The sequence below is a fragment of the Podarcis vaucheri genome (assembly GCF_965113315.1).
Source record: "Podarcis vaucheri genome assembly, chromosome: 12".
Taxonomy (NCBI): domain Eukaryota; kingdom Metazoa; phylum Chordata; class Lepidosauria; order Squamata; family Lacertidae; genus Podarcis; species Podarcis vaucheri.
The window spans coordinates 45612090-45629682 of NC_138750.1; the positions used below are offsets into that span (position 1 = coordinate 45612090).

The following is a 17593-nucleotide window of genomic DNA, read 5'->3' on the forward strand; positions in this document are numbered from 1 at the left end:
GATATTGGCTGGTGGGCAGGTGAGCATGGTTTGAGGAAAATAGCCCTGTGGTCCAACTTGCCCCCCTCCCCAACAAGGCAAGGTTAGCCTGCAGGTCGAGGGTTCTCCACCCTTGTTCTAGACCAGGGTGGTTCAACTTTTACTAACGAGTGGGCCGCAAGAGTACTTTGTCATAGAGCCTGTGAGCCACACACTGCCTTGTCACATGGGGGTGGGAAGCAAGGCCAAAATTGACCCCCCAGCCCTTGTGCTACCTTCTCAAAGCCAACTAAGCAAGGCACCAGGCTTTAGGAAGGAGGCACAAGACACCGGGCAGGGTCCTAGAGCCCTCCCACTTCCTTGCCAAAGCTGGGAAAGCACTTTGAGGAAGAGGCTGAAGGTCTCTAGGAGCCTCTCAGAGCCTCCTTCCCAATGCTAAGTGCCTCGCTTAGCTGGCTCTGGGAAAGGCAGCCCAAGGGTTCCAAATGTTGCTGAGGGCTGCCAAAAAAGGCCTTGAGGGCTGCATTGGATCACCCTGTCCTAGACCAACCAAGCAGCCAGCAAGTAATAAAACTACAAGTACTGCCATTATGCCATGGAGGGTTATCTGGCACAGCCAACAATTCTACCGCAGAGCTTTACTCATATCACCGGTCCAGTGAAATACATAATAATAATAATAATAATAATAATAATAATAATAATATTTATACCCTGCTCATCTGGCTGGGTTTCCCCAGCCACTCTGGGCGGCTTCCAACGAAGTATTAAAATACAGTGGTCTATTAAAATACACTGATCCACTATAACATTTGTGTAAACATACACCAAGATAGAATTGCTAGTGTCTCCCTTAACATGACACATGATGAACCTGGTATAAGAAACAATCCCATACTGTTTCTACCATGAATGAAAATTTAAGATTCCCTTTTAAATTCAAATCCCCTCAGGAGCTTAACACTGAGTCTCTGTGATAGCTTCTCAATTTAAAGCAGAACATATTGCAACTGAAGCATTTTCAGAAACAAATCCAAGACTTCTCCCCCCTCCACGCAATACTGTTAAGATAGTGTGTCAGGGTATTATTATTATTTTACTTTCCAGAAGGAAAATTGGTTGGCAATGTTAATGCCTCCAATGCTTACTCCTAGGAATTATCTTGAAAGGCAGTATTTTTATAGTCAGAGGGATAGATCAGTCTATTTCTGGTCCGTGCCAATTTTACATGTGTTTACTCATAAGTCCATTCAGTTTTGTTTCTGCATTAAGTTGATGGGAGTGGGGTGGGGGAAATGTATTTAAATACAACAGGGTGCGGAACTGTTTTCTGAAGGCCACAGTTCCATCTTAGTAGCCTTCAGAGATGTCACAGATGGAGCAGTGTCAGAGGCAAAAGTGGGTAAAGCAGCAAATGTAACTTTTACCTTTGTACAGTAGGCTACTTTCTTGACACAGACCCTTTATCCAGGCAACCAAGCGGCATTAACAGAGTTCAAGGATACATTTCACCCACAAGGTGGATGTAAAGGAGGGATAGTGAGTAGTTTGGTCTAGGGTGAATACCAAGGGGTCAGACAAAGAGGGCTGGAGGGGCAGATTGGGCCCCTAGGATTACAATTCCCAGTCCCTGAAATATGGTTATATATTATGTGCTTTTTTCCACAATGTACGTTATCCCAATGTATTAATTTCTAAACAGGTTTTGTCCTAAAATGAGCATTTCTAACACTTTTTGTATTTTTTTGAGCCAAGAAACAATTGCAAAAGAAGTGTAAAATGTATAGGTTAATTGGGTTCCAATCTGTGTATTAGTCTGGGAGGTACAAATGAAGACCAAACAAAACTCTCCTCCATACATATATAGCAGGGGTGGGGAACCTCTGGTCCATGGGCCATCTGACCCACCAGTCCTCCTCATCTGGCCCACAAGGCCATTTTCCTCCAACCAAACTCACCTGTGGACAACCGCCTGTCAAAGTTAATCCACAGGGTGGAGCAAATAAAAGATCTAGATTCTAGGCTCCTAGGCCTAAAAGGCTCTCCACTCTGCTATACAGCAGGCACGTCCAACTGGTCGATCGCGATCTACCCGTCAATCGTGGGGTGTCCCTGGTCGATCGCGTGGTTATCAATCTCCCCCCCCCAATAAAATAAAAAGAAAGATCAACAACTTTGGGCCCCCCCCCAAAGCTTTTTAATAGTGGGTGTAGATCACAGTCGCTTGCAAGTTGGACATGCCTGCTATACAGGATCTATCTAGTTCCACAAGTAAGCATTAACCTCTGCACCCTGGAGCAAGTGGCCTTTACAACTGTAGGCCTAAGAACCAAACTGCAGAAAGGCTAATGCAAACACATCCCACTAGGCCTTTGAAACTGGAGAAACAGACGTATTTCAAGGGGCATGTCAGTGAATGATGCTTACAAATTTGACCCCTGGGCATTACTAGATAATAGTGTTTCTAATTGTAGCTGTTGGTTTTAGTTAGTATAACTTAGTCTTCATTGTGCAATTTTAAATTTGTAATTGTGAGCCACCACATGAAAACACAGCAAAAATGTATTAAAGAAAAATACGAGGATTAGCTGTTGCTGAGCTCTTGGCACATACACATCTACTGCTTCCACGTATGGAAATTTTAAGTTTGGAGCTCTGTATGGTAGATCTGTCGTCTGGAACAGTATCTCTTCATGACAATATAGATGCACACAGTGGGGTCCAAATGAAGCAGTGATTTTTATTTTATTTTAATAAGGTATAGTAGAGGGGGGATATTTTAGACAGAAATAAGGCTTTGTCAGAATACAGGATGACTGGTGGCTGTGTCCATTAGTTATAGCTCTCACAATCATTACTCTTGAAAATTAATTGTCAGTCTTGAATTATGGCAGTGTTGAATTAAAAGTAGGGAAAGGGGGGGGGGGGTTTAAAGAAATCCATGAGGGCAACTCTCCCCAATTTTAGCCAAGCCATGCCTTCACAGTCTTTTTAAAACAGTAGTGCAACAGCCATCACAGAAGTTAAACAGGAAGATTTCACTGTAATTCAAATATTGATTAGTACTTTGGTATTAAGGAAGATCCTGAATGCAAAACAAGAAGCCAGGTACTCAAAATAAACTGTTCCAATGACAAAGCTGCCTAGAGCAATTAAAGCACAGACAGATACAGGGGCAGCGAGAACTGGAAAAGGGCTCATGATAGAAGTTGGCAGTGTTAGTGATATATCCCGCCTTTCCTCCAAGGAGCTCAAGGAGTTCTCCCCCTCCCCAATTTTATGCTCACAACAACACTGTGAGTTAAGTTAGGCTGAGGATCAGTGGCAGGCTAAAGCTCATCCAGGGAGCTACATGGTTGAGTGTGGGTTCGAACTCTGGTTTCCCATGTCCAGCAGCCCAACCACTATACAACACTGTCCCTTTCAAGCAAATATAGCGAGGACTGAGACTCCACCTCCCTTTTTCTGCATGGCTGGAAGTGGCTCATAGCAGCATAAGACTTAATGCCAAAATACTTAGTCTGTTATACAGCAAGCACTCTTTTCTGCATGGTCAAATAGAATGTTAAGGTAACACCCTTATGCCAATACATTCACAAAAGAGTCATGAGCCTATCAAGACAGAACAAGATCTCCCAACAAGTTTTCCATTAGAAAAACATATATACTTCTATTCTAAACACTGTATTACCAATGACAACTGAGAGCACTTAATGTCTTGTGTCACTTATGCAAAATTAGCTTGAGTCATCCACCTCTGGACATTACTTGACTTCATTCATTGGCACTTTTCTACTTAAGCAGAAATATTTAACTTGGAAACCTTGAATAGTTACTGAAGTCAATTGACTCTCATTTGTTTAAACTTCTAAGGATGATAAGGAGAAGGAGAGAGATCAATGTGTTAACAGTCCCTAGAACATAACCTATTTTAAGTTGAACCCAGCCAGAATCATACTTTCATGGATCATGGATCTGCGTTAGCCAAGATAAACATTGAAATTATTCTTAGATGCAAGGGAGAAAGATGAATCAACTTCAAGTCAGAACTCAGGCAACAGTTTAAAGACAAAACAGAGCCACTTATATATAAAGTCATGCTTCTACATACTTGGAGCCCCCTAGGAATGCAAAAGTATGTAAATTTCTAAAGTAAAACTGATTTTTTTGGCATGCCACTGACAGTGGAGCTTAGATGACAAAGAAAAAAAGGGCTAAAGAAAACTCAGGCATGCAATGGTTGAGATACAGACTATCAGGATGTCAGTTGGGACTCAGCTACATTGGCAAAGGTAAATAGCTTTATATGTGTTGTATATGCATTATAACGGGATGCGGGTGGCGCTGTGGGTTAAACCACAGAGCCTAGGACTTGCTGATCAGAAGGTCAGTGGTTCGAATCCCCGTGACAGGGTGAGCTCCCGTTGCTGGGTCCCTGCTCCTGCCAACCTAGCAGTTCAAAAGCACATCAAAGTGCAAGTAGATAAATAGGTACTGCTCCGGCAGGAAGGTAAACGGCGTTTCCGTGCGCTGCTCTGGTTCGCCAGAAGTGGCTTATTCATGCTGGCCACATGACCCGGAAGTTGTACGCCAACTCCCTCGGCCAGTAAAGTGAGATGAGTGCCGCAACCCCAGAGTCCTTTGTGACTGGACCTAATGGTCAGGGGTCCCTTTACCTTTATAACACTGTGACACCAGATGGCGCTGTGGAGTTCCTTTTTTTTGCCAACCCAATTTCTCATACAAAGTTTAACTGAAACTCTTCTTTGATTTGTCTAGATCCAGCCTTGAAAAGAAATCCCCCACCAAATGGAATATGGAAGGCAGGATGATAGAGGAAATCAATTTGCTCAGCACTGCACATCTTTTACCTATTGCCTGGGCAGGGAGGGGGAGGATTAGAATTGGGGAGATGCATGCCGATAGATTCTCTCCAGTCCTATAGTATGATGATTCAGTCTCTAGAGCTGATTGCTGCCCCCATTATATAGCTAGAAAATGCTCAGGTTGCAGGTGGTGGCACCCCGACCTATATGACACAGTAAGTCAGGGCTGGCAAAGGAATAGTATAGTGTTGATTATCATTCCCTGAAACTCCCTCTCCCCACCTGCACTTCTCTTAGGAGTGGGGATGCAATGGAACATTGTTCTGCAGGCCCCACTTGATTCCCCATTTTAGCATCTCATTCAATTTAGCAGTGTAGCAATTCATTTATATTACTCTGGAAACAAATTGTATTATAGCTCATATTTTTAGTTCGTTCAATAAGGTGCAAGAATCCAACTGGACTGAATAATTTGAGACTCGATATAACAGTAGGACTGGCACTATTTCATGCATAAGCATTTTGCAGCTAACAAAAGCATATTTTCTTGTAAGCACTTTTACTTGGATTATACAGTAGATTCTGCCCTTGAAGCAATTACGCAGCTGTTGCTGTGCACCACTTCCCTTACTCCAGAGCATTTCTAATGATTCAGTGAGCACTTTGGCAGGGTAGCCAATGTGGTGACTTTCAAGTGTTATAGACTCCAACTCCCATTAGCCTTAACCAGCATGGTCAAGGGTCAAGGTAGTCATACTGCACAAAATCTGGAGGGAACGACACTGGCTACCACTGAGTTATTGGTTACAAGCAAGTGTCCTTAGAAGTCATAATCTGAGTCCATGCAGTTAGGTATACATAAGCCCACCTAACCTTTTAAGTGTGCCTAATTCTGCATAAAACCAGGCCTTTTGGTGCAAAAGTAGCAATTTTCATGCACCTGCTACAGAATATCACACAAGGTAGTTTGTCACTGTTTATGCCCCACATCTTGGATGTCTTTGAATCTTTTACCATCAGATTAGCACAAACCTTTCCATAACTGGTCTGAATTAAAAGATTTATGAATGAAAGTATTATGGTCCCTTCCAACTCTACAATTCTATGACTATGTCTTGTTGTCCATTGTAACACTGCCCTCTCACCTTTGCATTAGTTTTTTCTGTTTTTGTTTAATTTGGACCAATGCACCCACAGACGCATTCACCTCCACTAATTTAATCTGCTGATTTGTTAGCAGGAGCGCAAGCCTTGTGACTTCCTAATCCTCTCTTTTTCAAGTGCAATTACATAAATTCAGCACTAAGAAAGCACAAGCCTAAAATTCAAGGAGGCTGAATTACATAGACTAGTCCCAGGGCATTAAGGCTCAAAAGGGGGAGACAGGACAGAACAGGTCTTGCTGCTTTTTTGTGTCCTATTCATGCTTACTCAGGATTAAGCCCCATTTCTTAGGTTGATTTCATAGGACTTTTATCTTAGCTCTGGTACTTGTTCCATCACCATCACATATACCATACAACAGACAATGCCAACAGTTGCTATTTAAATTGATTTGGCATTTTGTTTACATTCACCACACAGTACCATTGGCTGAAGTAAATGCAATGCAGACAAATGTTGAGAGGTTAAAAAAATACTCATTTCACACGAGCTAGCTACCTTTCTATCTCTGTTTTAAAGGTACCTATACCGTGCACTTGTTATAGCTTGAGTTTCTAAGAAGAATTTCAGGAATTCCTACATACTTAAAAACTATTTCCCCAAGTGTCTTGGTATGCCTTAATTCATAAACTCATGACTCAAGAACTCTGAATTCTGTTATTAGAATATTCTTACAACTCTTCAAAATCTGTCACTTGACTGTATCATTATAAGCAACAGCATCCTTTCAGCTATAAACTTTATTTTGAACAAGCACATACTATTTAGAAACAGCGGGTTTCCTCCCTAGTTCTTTTTCTCTATCTAAACTTAAACCTCCGTCTTTATAGATCCTATCTACTAATATAGTTTGCAACATGCCTTACCAGAAAAGCTACTGCCCCACATCTGCTTTACACAGGTCTTGTTTTATAAAGCAACAGAACCATCACCCCTTGCTTAAATTACTGTTAGCTCTACTAAAACAAACACTTAGAACACGTGCACTCAGAAAAATCAGGTGTCCAGATAAAGGGTGCAATCATAAGGCTCCTTACTAAGGAATAAGGACCACTGAACTTAGTGGGACTTCCTCCTAGTAAGTATGTATGCACAGGATTGCAAGGAAAGAATAATAGTGTTGTGACTCCTAACCACTGATTTATAAATCTACTAATACTAAAACCTTAGCTGTACTGTCAAGCATCCCAAAACAGACTTCAAAGCATGAATAAATTTATTCGGAGCAAGTAGGGAAGATCGTGCTTCATTCTTAACTGCTTTTCTATCAATGAGATGACAGATGGTTCTCCTAGTAGTAATAATCAAATCACTTTTATTTGGAAAAGCCGTACAATCAAAATAGATCTTCACTTAGAAGACACCAACTTCTGTATTGCAGAGCTTGCTTTCTGCACCACTTTTCAATTAACAAATCATGTCACTAAACAAGCGCCAGCCTAAAGAAGTATGTACAGGAGCAAGGTCTGTTTCTCTTACCCTTCGCTGCCGGCTTAAGATTCTGCGCTACGCTGCCAGGCTAAGCTAAGCAGAATTCTAACTGAAATAAACTCTTTGGCGCGGTTCTAGTGCTTTTACATGCAGACTCGGCCACGCTACTAGCGAAGCCAGAGAAACACGCTGGGAGCACACATGGGCAGCCGCAACTTCCTCGCACCTTTACCCGCCCCCGCTTTTGCTATCCCGGCTTATTGCAAACGCAGAGACGCCACCTAGCGACCGGACGGCGGCACTTCCACCTAGCCCTCTCGCGCCGCCGCCGAGGCTCGCGCTCTCTCGCACAGCTGCCTGCTGCACAAGGCCCAGCCCAGCAAAGTCGAAGCACAACAAAATGGCGGCTGGCCGCCGCGTCACGTGACCCCCTTTGTGCCTTTCGGGGGGCTGAAGGGAGCCGAGCCGGAGGCCTCGGCGCTCCAGCCCAGAGCGAAAACGAGCCTCGGCCGGGTGGGGTGGGGGCTCCCGGAGGGAAGGCGACGGGGCTGTTGAGGGACCAACGTCGCCCTCTTCCCTCCCCCCTCCCGCACACCCGGGGGGAGGGAAGCGGGGAGAAAATGGCGGCCATTTTGTGCTTGCGCAGAGGCGATGGTGGGGGCCCGGGTGTGGGGCGATGGCGGGGCCCGGCCGGAGCAGGGATGGGAGGGGGTCTCTCACGTACCGACTCCTCTTCCTTCTCCATGCCCGTGGGCATCTGCGGCACGGCCCGGTTGATGGAGGCATACTCGGCTAGGTCGGGCAAGTCCTCGCAGCGGAAGACGGGAAGCGGCTTAGACGCGTCCAGCGCCCGGGCCCGAAACGACAGTTTGCTCATGTTAGTCGTCGGCGGCTGCGACTGCTATGGCGGCTGCTGCTCCAGCTGAGGGGGGGGAGGCAGCGAGAGCGCTCCGAGCTGAGAGCCGGACCCCGCCGAGCGCTCTCATGGAGGGACCGGGGCTCCCGCGGCGGGGCGGGGCTCGCTCCGAGGCGGGTCCCAGCGGCGCCGGCTGGCGCGGCTAGGCTAGGGCGCCGATTTCTCTCCTCCGCCGCTCCGGCTCTGCTCAATACGCCACGGCCAACATGGCGGACATTAAACCTCGACTGGCCGCCTCTTTCAGCCAACCCCAGCGCCACAGCCATTCCCACACTGCATCGCGCAAAGGCGCGGGCACGGCGCTGCCGGGGGGGGGGAGAGAAGGGGCGCGCGGCGCGGGCACGGAGGCAAACGAGCGGGAGCGCTCGGGTTTCCCCCCCACTTTTTTTTTTTTTTTTACTGCTTCTGCTCGGGGATGATGATGAAGAAGAAGGTGGTCCCGTCTTCGTTCCCCAAAGCTGTCACTGCTCGGGAGTCTCCTTCATTGTGATGCAGCAGCAGCAGCAGCCGACCCAGCCGCACGCAGTTCCCTCGCACCACGCCGGAGACTGGGGAGAGGGGAGGGACGGCGCCGACGCCTGGAGGAAGGCACGAGGCGGCCGGGGATGCCTCAACCCCAGCGAGGCGTTAAGGAGGCGAAGAGCTTCCCTTCGGCACCGGGCGGGCAGCTCCGCGCTGAGGGCGGCATGGCACACGGCGAGGCACGGGCTCCCGGCCAGGAGCAAAAGGGCACAACACCTAATTTCTCTGTAATTATTTCGGCTACAGGGCCCGAGCTAGAAAAAAACCAAACCAAACAGCAGCAGGACTCGCCTCCCCTGTATTGTCGCTAAACCATAATTTATCTACACACACTCCACCGAGTCACTTTGTTCTTTACTCTGGAAGACCGGGGCTCTGTGACATCAAAAAATTCTATGGAATTGACTGGGAATTGGGATAGATGTGCATGTTATACACAGTTATTTGGAACGTTTCGTCTGAAATTTTGAACTTAAACCATTTCCCTAAATTTTTTGTTCACCACACACACGCACATTTTAAAGAGTGCACCAGGGATGAATGAGGTGCATACAACAGAACATGCACCTTGGAAAAATTTGCCATCACCGTCCGTGTTAACAATACAGTGGTGCCCCGCAAGACGAGTGCCTCGCAAGACGGAAAACCCGCTAGACGAAAGGGTTTTCCGTTTTTGAGCTGCTTCGCAAGACGAATTTCCCTATGGGCTTGCTTCGCAAGACGAAAACGTCTTGCGAGTGTTCCGATTTTTTTTCGCCCCCCCCTTTTTCTAAGCCGCTAAGCCTTTAATAGCCGCTAATCCGCTAATAGCGCTAAGCCGCTAATAGGGTTGCTTCGCAAGACGAAAAGACCGCTAGATGAAGAGACTCGCAGAACGGATTATTTTCGTCTTGCGAGGCACCACTGTATTGAAGCCCTTGCTTTGTAATGGCTTGACTGTGATTTATAATTTTTTTTGGCTACTAACTGCATCAAATTATACAGCAGCACTTCTTAAGCTTTTTGAATTCGGCTACATTTTAAACTGGTCCTTCCTTCGGCCACCCCCAGCTGGCTAGCTGTCACAGGTTTTGACAAGTGAGTGCATGGGATTCTCACACAGCTCTCTAGAAGTACCGGTACCTGCCGCATCCCTCACTTAACAGTAGCTATAGTAGTTTAAGTAGTTATAGGCGCCACACTTCAAAAACGTAATTTCCCGAACATAGATACAGCATGCAAAGGTGCCAATGAGATCTGCTCCCATCTAGTCTTCTCTTCAACATCCTAACTTTCTATGTGAAGGAATGTTTGTTTATTGGGGACATCTTTCATCATAGTGCACCTGAAACAGTACCAGTCTAGTAGTTGTGAAAACCAAGGACCACCAGCCTTTTTCCTAAATCAGCCAGCCAGGAAAGGAGGCAAGATGGGGAGAAGCTGCTATGAACAGAACACAGTCTGTGCTTCTTTGCAGCTTTCGTAATTAAAAAGCAGTTTGGATGGCTGTAATAGTAAATATTTGCAGTATCTTCCCTTCCCAACTTTTCCAAAACTTTACATTTCCTGTGTTGCACATTCTGTTGGACATTCTGTTGGGGTTGACTGGAGAAGGGAAATCTACCCCATACTGGCCTGAGGAATTTGGTATTTATTGTAACACTAAAAATGACTTTACAACTTAAGCAATAGTCATTGTAGACCCTTAAATGCTGTGAAGGCAAAGGTCAGATACAGTAAATTAACAGAAAAGTAGGTATAAATACTAAATGTTTTAGAAGAGACTAGGAAGACATGAAGGCCAAGTGATATAAAACACAACCACTCACTATCTTATCTGTGCAAGGCTACAAATGTACCAATAGCCATGTGATTTCTTCACATGCAAGCTACCAGCTATCGTTCAAAGTGCAATAAATAAAACCCGTTCAACAGGTTGAACAGATTTGGGGGAATGCTTTAGGTGTCAACAGATGGTCACCTATCAGGACCCACTGGTTTGTTTTCAGACCTTACTTGAATACTCTCTTTTTTCACATTTGATCTGGAGCCTCCAATTACATACTGCAGTCATTTGCACTGAAACACTTTCTGCATGGATTGCAAGACCACAGCAGACAGGAATGAATACAGTCGTACCTTGGTTTTTGAACAGCTTAGTTCTCGAACGTTTTGGTTCCTGAACACTGCAAACCTGGAAGTGACTGTTCCAGTTTGCGAACTATTTTTGGAAGCTGAACGTTTGACAGGAATTTCAGTTGGCTGCAGGAACTTCCTGCAGCCAATCAGAAGCCGTGCTTTGGTTTCCGGACATTTTGGAAGTTGGACAGAGTTCCAGAACGGGTATTTGGTTGGCATGCATATCTGTGGTATGATAAGGTTAAAGCACACAAAGCGTTTAAAAACCATATTGTTAGAAAAGCACTGTTTAATGTCTGGATAAGATATAAGGACTTGTTAGAAAATAAAACCCCAAGATGGCTGTCACCAATGGAAGCAAAGGCTCAGAAAAAACTCAATATGGAGGCCAAATGGCCGAAGACAGATTAAAACTGCAGAGTTTTGAAAAATTAAAAAACAGAGTGCGAGACTGGCTCCATTATTATCAAACAATGGAGGCATATAATTTGGACAAAAAACTAGGCTTCCAGGTGGAAAAATCAAAATTGGAAACAGAATTGTTAGACCCCCAAAGTTAATGTGTCAAGAATGTATAACCTGCTGTTGAAATGAAATACTCAGGATGAAACGGTGAAATCTGCTATGATTAAATGGGCACAAGATGTTGGACATAACATTATGATGGCTGACTGGGAACAATTATGGACCACAGGTATGAAGTTTACGGCATGTAATGCCTTAAAAGAGAATTTAATGAAAATGATTTACAGGTGGTACATAACACCAGTCAAGCTTGCAAAAATCTACCATTTGCCCGATAATAAATGCTGGAAATCTAATGAGACTGAAGGTACTTTCTTCCACCTTTGGTGGACATGCCCAAGGATTAAGAATTTCTGGGAGATGATTTATAATGAAATGAAAAATGTATTTAAATATACCTTCCTGAAGAAACCAGAGGCCTTTCTCCTGGGCATGGTCGGCCAATTGGTGCCAAAGAAGGATAGAACTTTCTTTATGTATGCCACAACAGCAGCAAGAATACTCATCGCAAAGCACTGGAAGAAAGATTTACCCACCCGGGAAGAATGGCAGATGAAGCTGATGGACTACATGGAATTGGCGGAAATGACTGGCAGAATCCGAGACCAGGGAGAAGAGTCGGTGGAAGAAGATTGGAAAAAATTCAAAGTATATTTACAGAAATATTGCAAAATTAATGAATGTTAGAAGGATGCTGGAATGAAGTTATATGGCTTTAGCAGAAATGTTATAAAGAATTAAGCAAAAATAGATTGTTAATGGGCCAAAGTGGAAAATTTAAGGTTAGATTGTGTTAAGATAAATTATAGAACAAAAATTGAGAAAGATGGAAAGGATTTGCTGAAATAGATAATTGAACTAGAATACAAAAAAGGGAGGTGTGAGGAGGTCGATGAAACAAGTAAATGAAAGGTAAAGATACGGAAATATTGGATGTGTTTTTAAATGTTTTTGTTTTTCTTGTTGTTTTGTTCTTTTTATTTTTGATGTATTGTAAGGTATTGCTTTGTTTTGTTTAACTTTTTATTGTTTCTTTCTTCTTTTTTCTGTAACCATTAAACCTCTAATAAATATCATTTTTTAAAAAACAACACGACAGAGTTCCAGAACGGTTTCCATTTGACTTCCAAGGTACGACTGTACTGCAGACTTGGAGCGTTTGGAGAGCCCAGCACCTTTGCTTTAAGGAGCAGCTGCATGTACAGAATACATATTCTTGGGAGGGGAAGTTGTTCTACTATCACTCTGTGGGGGTGAACTGCGCCAAATGATGCATACAAATTTTCCATGAATAACACCAGTGATGGAAGGGGAGGGGAAATCTTTAACAGGGTTTATCTGGCAAGTATTTAAGTCATAAATTCAGCAAGTGCTTTATGAAAAAATAAAATGGCATTTCATATGCTTTAATAACATCACAAATATACAAAAGTCATGCCCCCCCCGCCACTTTTTGCTAAATTACAAACTGGCACTATGGATATCTACTTGGGAGTTCAATCAAATAATATATAAAATTTCTGTCTTCGCAAGCAACAGTTTTTTTGAGAAATTTGTATTATTTTGTCTATTGCATGACATTTTCTCCAGTGGGAAGCTAAACTCTTTCAGCATGTTTGCTCAAACGAAGAAATCAAACAGAGTTCAGTGGGATTTGCTCTCAAATAACTGAGAATAGGACTGCAGCTCAATGTACAGGTAGCTCTGCGAGTCTGTTTTGTGGATTATAAGGAAATGCTACATGGCATGGCTTCTCTCTCCAGATCTTCCTTAGTGTGTTTGTGCTGCTCTTTCTTGGGCTAGGCGTAGGTACAGGCACTACACTTACAGCTGTGCAGAGGAAGTGTGCCATCTATCGCAACATATCGTAACATAGATTATGATATATTGTTGAGTGACCATAAAGAACTTCTAAAGTGCAGCACATAACATTCGCGGGACATCACTACAACTTAGGAGACGCATGCCTGGAGTCTGGTGTGAAATACCATCACACATATATACAAGACATTGGGGGAGGACCATAATGACACGGTTTTCCATGAGGATCTAGGGAAGAAGCTGGTTGAATCAGCCATTACAACAAGCTCCCGCTTTGGGCAGGGGCCCCTTTTTAAGAAGAGGTATAGATGTGAGACAACAGAGATCGTTCCAAAGAACATACAACATGGGCTATTGTTGCTTTCTTTCCCGGCAATACTGCTTTAGGTTGGGCATCCCTATTTCCTTACACTCAAATTCCTTTTGAGCATTACCAGCCACAGCACCCTGGCAGGAAATATGGAACGCCCAAATAACACAGGTACAATCACAGATGCTTGCAGTGTAGAAGACCCTGGTTTGGAGAGTCAAACCAGGGAAAGCAAAGCACTTCAGGACTTGGAAGAAGCCGCCACTTTCTGTGAAGCCAAAGAAGACCTCAAAACTTTTCCTGCTTTTGATAATGATGGCAATGAAGGTGCAGCGGTTCCAGCTCCTGCAAGAGGTTATATGACAAGGTGATCACCAAGTGCATTCCCATTTGAGAGCCAGGTCAGCTTTCCTCCAATGAAGATGAAGAGCAAGGCGATGGAAGATCTAAGCCATGAATCTACTGCAAGCTTTATTGGGGCAGCTCGTTCACAATCTTCAGAAGTTCCTGGGTACAGCAGCTCCTTGGAGGCTGAAGTGGCCGGTTCAGAAGAATTTCCTCTATATGGTTACCTCCAGGAGGCTATGCTGAACCCAGCCATCTCAAGCACCATTGTTCACCCTAATGCATCTTTGGCCTTTTCCTCCACTATTGAACATTTAGCTTCAATCAGCAGCCCTGTATCTGCATCACACTTTCCAGTACAGCCAGCCTTCATACCATCTTCTACATCAAGTCCAGATGTATTTATTCCTGTGCAATCCCGGTGCCAACCACCTTATGTTCTGATTGTGTTGCGGGGTACAGAGAGGGAGTTATTATTCCTCCCTACTCCTGGCCCCCAAACACATGTGACTTGCCCAAGGACCTGAGAGTAGTGCAGTTCTTCTATAATAAAGACATTCAACATTATCCCCAGAACTGCTCGATTCCTGTGATGTGCATCACTCCATCCAACAATCAGTTTTCATCCAGTCGGTGCACACACTGAAGCTGCAGTATCCTTTTCAGAACCGTAAGTTCCTGTTCATAGTCAAGTTCCCCCCCCCCCCGAAGAAACCCAGAAGCCTATTTTTGTACCATAGAATGGAGCCCACTACCAGTTAGGGCAATTGTACCCTGATCCTTCCCCCTTGGAGTATGCTGTGCCGTTCCATGTGGTCAGATCCAGTGCACTGCATGGTGCAGCTAGCTGTCTGTAAAAGAACAATTTTCTAGTTGCCAAGCATTCCTGTGTTTCTTTTTCCTTTTTTCATGTTTCATTTGACACAATGATTTGTTATATAGAGGAGGGGGAAGTCTGTATATTGGGGAGAGGGGTTACTACACTGCACATAGCATGCTCTCCACATAAAAAATAGATTTATAAATTTAAAAGCTGTTCTCCTTTGCGTATGATGACAGCAAGATGGAAGAATTTCCAAAGCATTATTTTGGTAGTAGTGAATTATGTCAAAATGGTACCGCCTTGCCTTTTGACTTATGTCTTTTTAAGTTGCAGCAAAAAGCTGGAATGTACTTTAATGAAATGACTGCTTTTTGTATACAATTGCATTATGATGTTCCTGGGAAGAAAGACTGGCTGTGAATTGGGTCATACATACAAATACACTGTCTTGCCAACTAAGGCCAATACTTCTTTCTTCAAAAACAGACTGAAAATCTTGACACATACTTAACACATTTTCCAAATGTAAACACTGTACAACATACAAGCAGACACATCTTGTTTCAATCCCATTTTATAGTAAAAAGGGCATGAAGCTGCCCAGCAAAACCTCTCATTTAGTACATTTCTATCCCACCCTTCTTCCATCAAGGAACTGAAGGTGATGCATGTAGGATCTTGGGTGGTCTCTCATCCAAATTGAGTAGACTAAGATCTGCTTTGCTTCAGCAAAGTTCCTGTCCCTAAGACCATGTGCCCTGGGATATACTAGTATTAACACTATGCTAGGCAGAATATGATCAAAATAAGGGAAGAAAGATAAATGAGCTCAGAAACACTGAAATGAAAAGGAACAGGATTTGCGAGGCAGGACCAAAAGTCTGCAGATATATGCAGAAATTCTAGGAAAGCAAGTTCTAGGGTTATTCAAATGCTGTTCCTGTTACCGAACAGAAAGTTACACACAAGACATATCATGTCATATAATCAGAGATGTAGGATGTGTGAGGGCTTGTAAAGAATATTACATCTTTTGCAAGATTTGTATTAATTTCACAATTTTACAGCATTAAGTTATTACAACAAGTGGCAATGGCTACTACCTTAGTTGGCTTTTTAAAAGGATTAGAGAAAATAAGAGAGGATAGTCTATCAATGTGTATTAACGATAAAAGCTAAATTGACTCCCCATGTTCAAAGGCCATCTCTCTGAATACAAACTGCTGAGACCAAATAGAGGATAGCTATTAACTTCATGCCCTGCTGTTGAGCTTCCTGGCAGTCTCTGATTGGCTGCTATTGAGAAAATGCCAGATTAGCTGGAGTTCTGGTCTGAGCCAATGGCCTATTTTTATACAAGATGGGGATAAGACCACTGGCTATTATATGGTAAGTTTAGGTTGAACTAAAGAAAGGAAAGGCCTTTGTAGAGTTTGCAAAGGCTTTGCAAGGGACTTACAACAACATGCTGCAGCGTCTCCATCAGGGTTTCAGACAGCCTGCTATGCCCTCTCCTAGGACACTCCATTCAATTCCTTTGCTTTGCTCACAGAAAAGCAACATTCAGTGGTACTACTGTGTAGGCTCAGTCCTCTTTAGGATGATTTTTTTGAGGAGGGTGGTCACTTCCTTAGGCTACCCCCTTAAAATTATCCCCTGTGGTTCTCCAGAGCCTGCCAATACACCCCTCTTGTTTCTCAGAGACTCCAATTTGGAGTCACCTCTGATAGCATTTACCCACTGAGTTTACTATTAGAGGGAGTTAAAGAGGCGAGGAAACCAAAAGCGGGTTGGGAGGATAGGAAACAAAAATGTGTGGATGTTTTGCATCCATACTGAACCTTAAAATGAGTTTATGCTATGTCTGAATATCCTTTCTGGACATCTGTTAAATAGCTGACTCAAACCTTGGTTGAATGAAAATGTATTCATCCAACCAGGAATTGAGAATATCAACACCATAATCAATGTGAGAGGTCAACCCTTCTTCCCCTTACCTTGTCATTTCGTTTTTCTTAAGGTTAGCTGAAATGACATGAAAGAATACTCAATCATTATATTTTTGCTGTCATCTAAGAAGATGGCCATAGATGGAATTAAACCGCTTAGGGAAATATTCCTCAGTTTCTAACAAATCAACCAGTTCATTAAGGGATTTTGTAAACAAGTCTTCTGTCTCCTAGCTTTCCCTCATTTACTTCCCAATTAGTTGGCCCAATTTTCACATGAATTCATTATAATGGAAGCTCAGTCAGTTTAAAGAATTAGGCCACTTTCATGTATGGCAGAAGCTTGAAAAATGTATTATGTCTTCAAGTATTAACACTCCTGAAAATACATCACAAAGGGACACTGCAAACAGAGCTCTGTGGAAAAGGACGATATCTAGGGCTTTTTATTTTTCTACATCCCATCCTACTCCCAGTTATTTACCCAGGAAGCCCGGTATTATTAATATCAATTAAAATTATTATTGTGTATAAATATGTTCCTTGCTTTATTCAGAATTTCTACATAACATGGATTTTTAATAGCAAAGAATAGTGTGCTGTCCAGGTGGAATGGTAGGAAGAAGGACAAGAGGGGCTTATGGGCAGCCAACCAATTTCTAAGTCAGAATCAATGGACTAATAGCAGTACAAGTCACAGGCTCCCTGAACCAGCAAGATTTTCTGCAGACTTTGTAAGTCTTGCCGTGGAAATACAAAATTGTCCTTTAAAAAACAATCAGAATGTGCAGTGCATTGATCTACTGTACATTGCTCCACAAGATTCTGTAGTTAATGGAAATATGGAAGAAGAAAATCTAATCA

The 17593-nt window shown here is 43.4% G+C and overlaps 1 protein-coding gene across 5 annotated transcripts in view; it reads right to left on the minus strand.

The window, feature by feature from the left end:
- EPC1 (enhancer of polycomb homolog 1) overlaps window positions 1-17593 on the minus strand; it is a 55923-nt gene that overhangs the window by 30567 nt on the left and 7763 nt on the right. The window contains exon 1 of one of the 5 annotated variants that reach the window (XM_082193758.1): window positions 8125-9360. The exons of 3 other annotated variants lie outside the window; for them this stretch is intronic. In XM_082193758.1, coding sequence (XP_082049884.1) covers window positions 8125-8277 — 153 coding nt within the window. In that variant the 5' untranslated portion in view covers window positions 8278-9360. Of the gene's footprint in view, window positions 1-8124; window positions 9361-17593 lie in introns of those variants that run through there. One more of the 5 variants, XM_082193757.1, reaches the window with a different exon arrangement.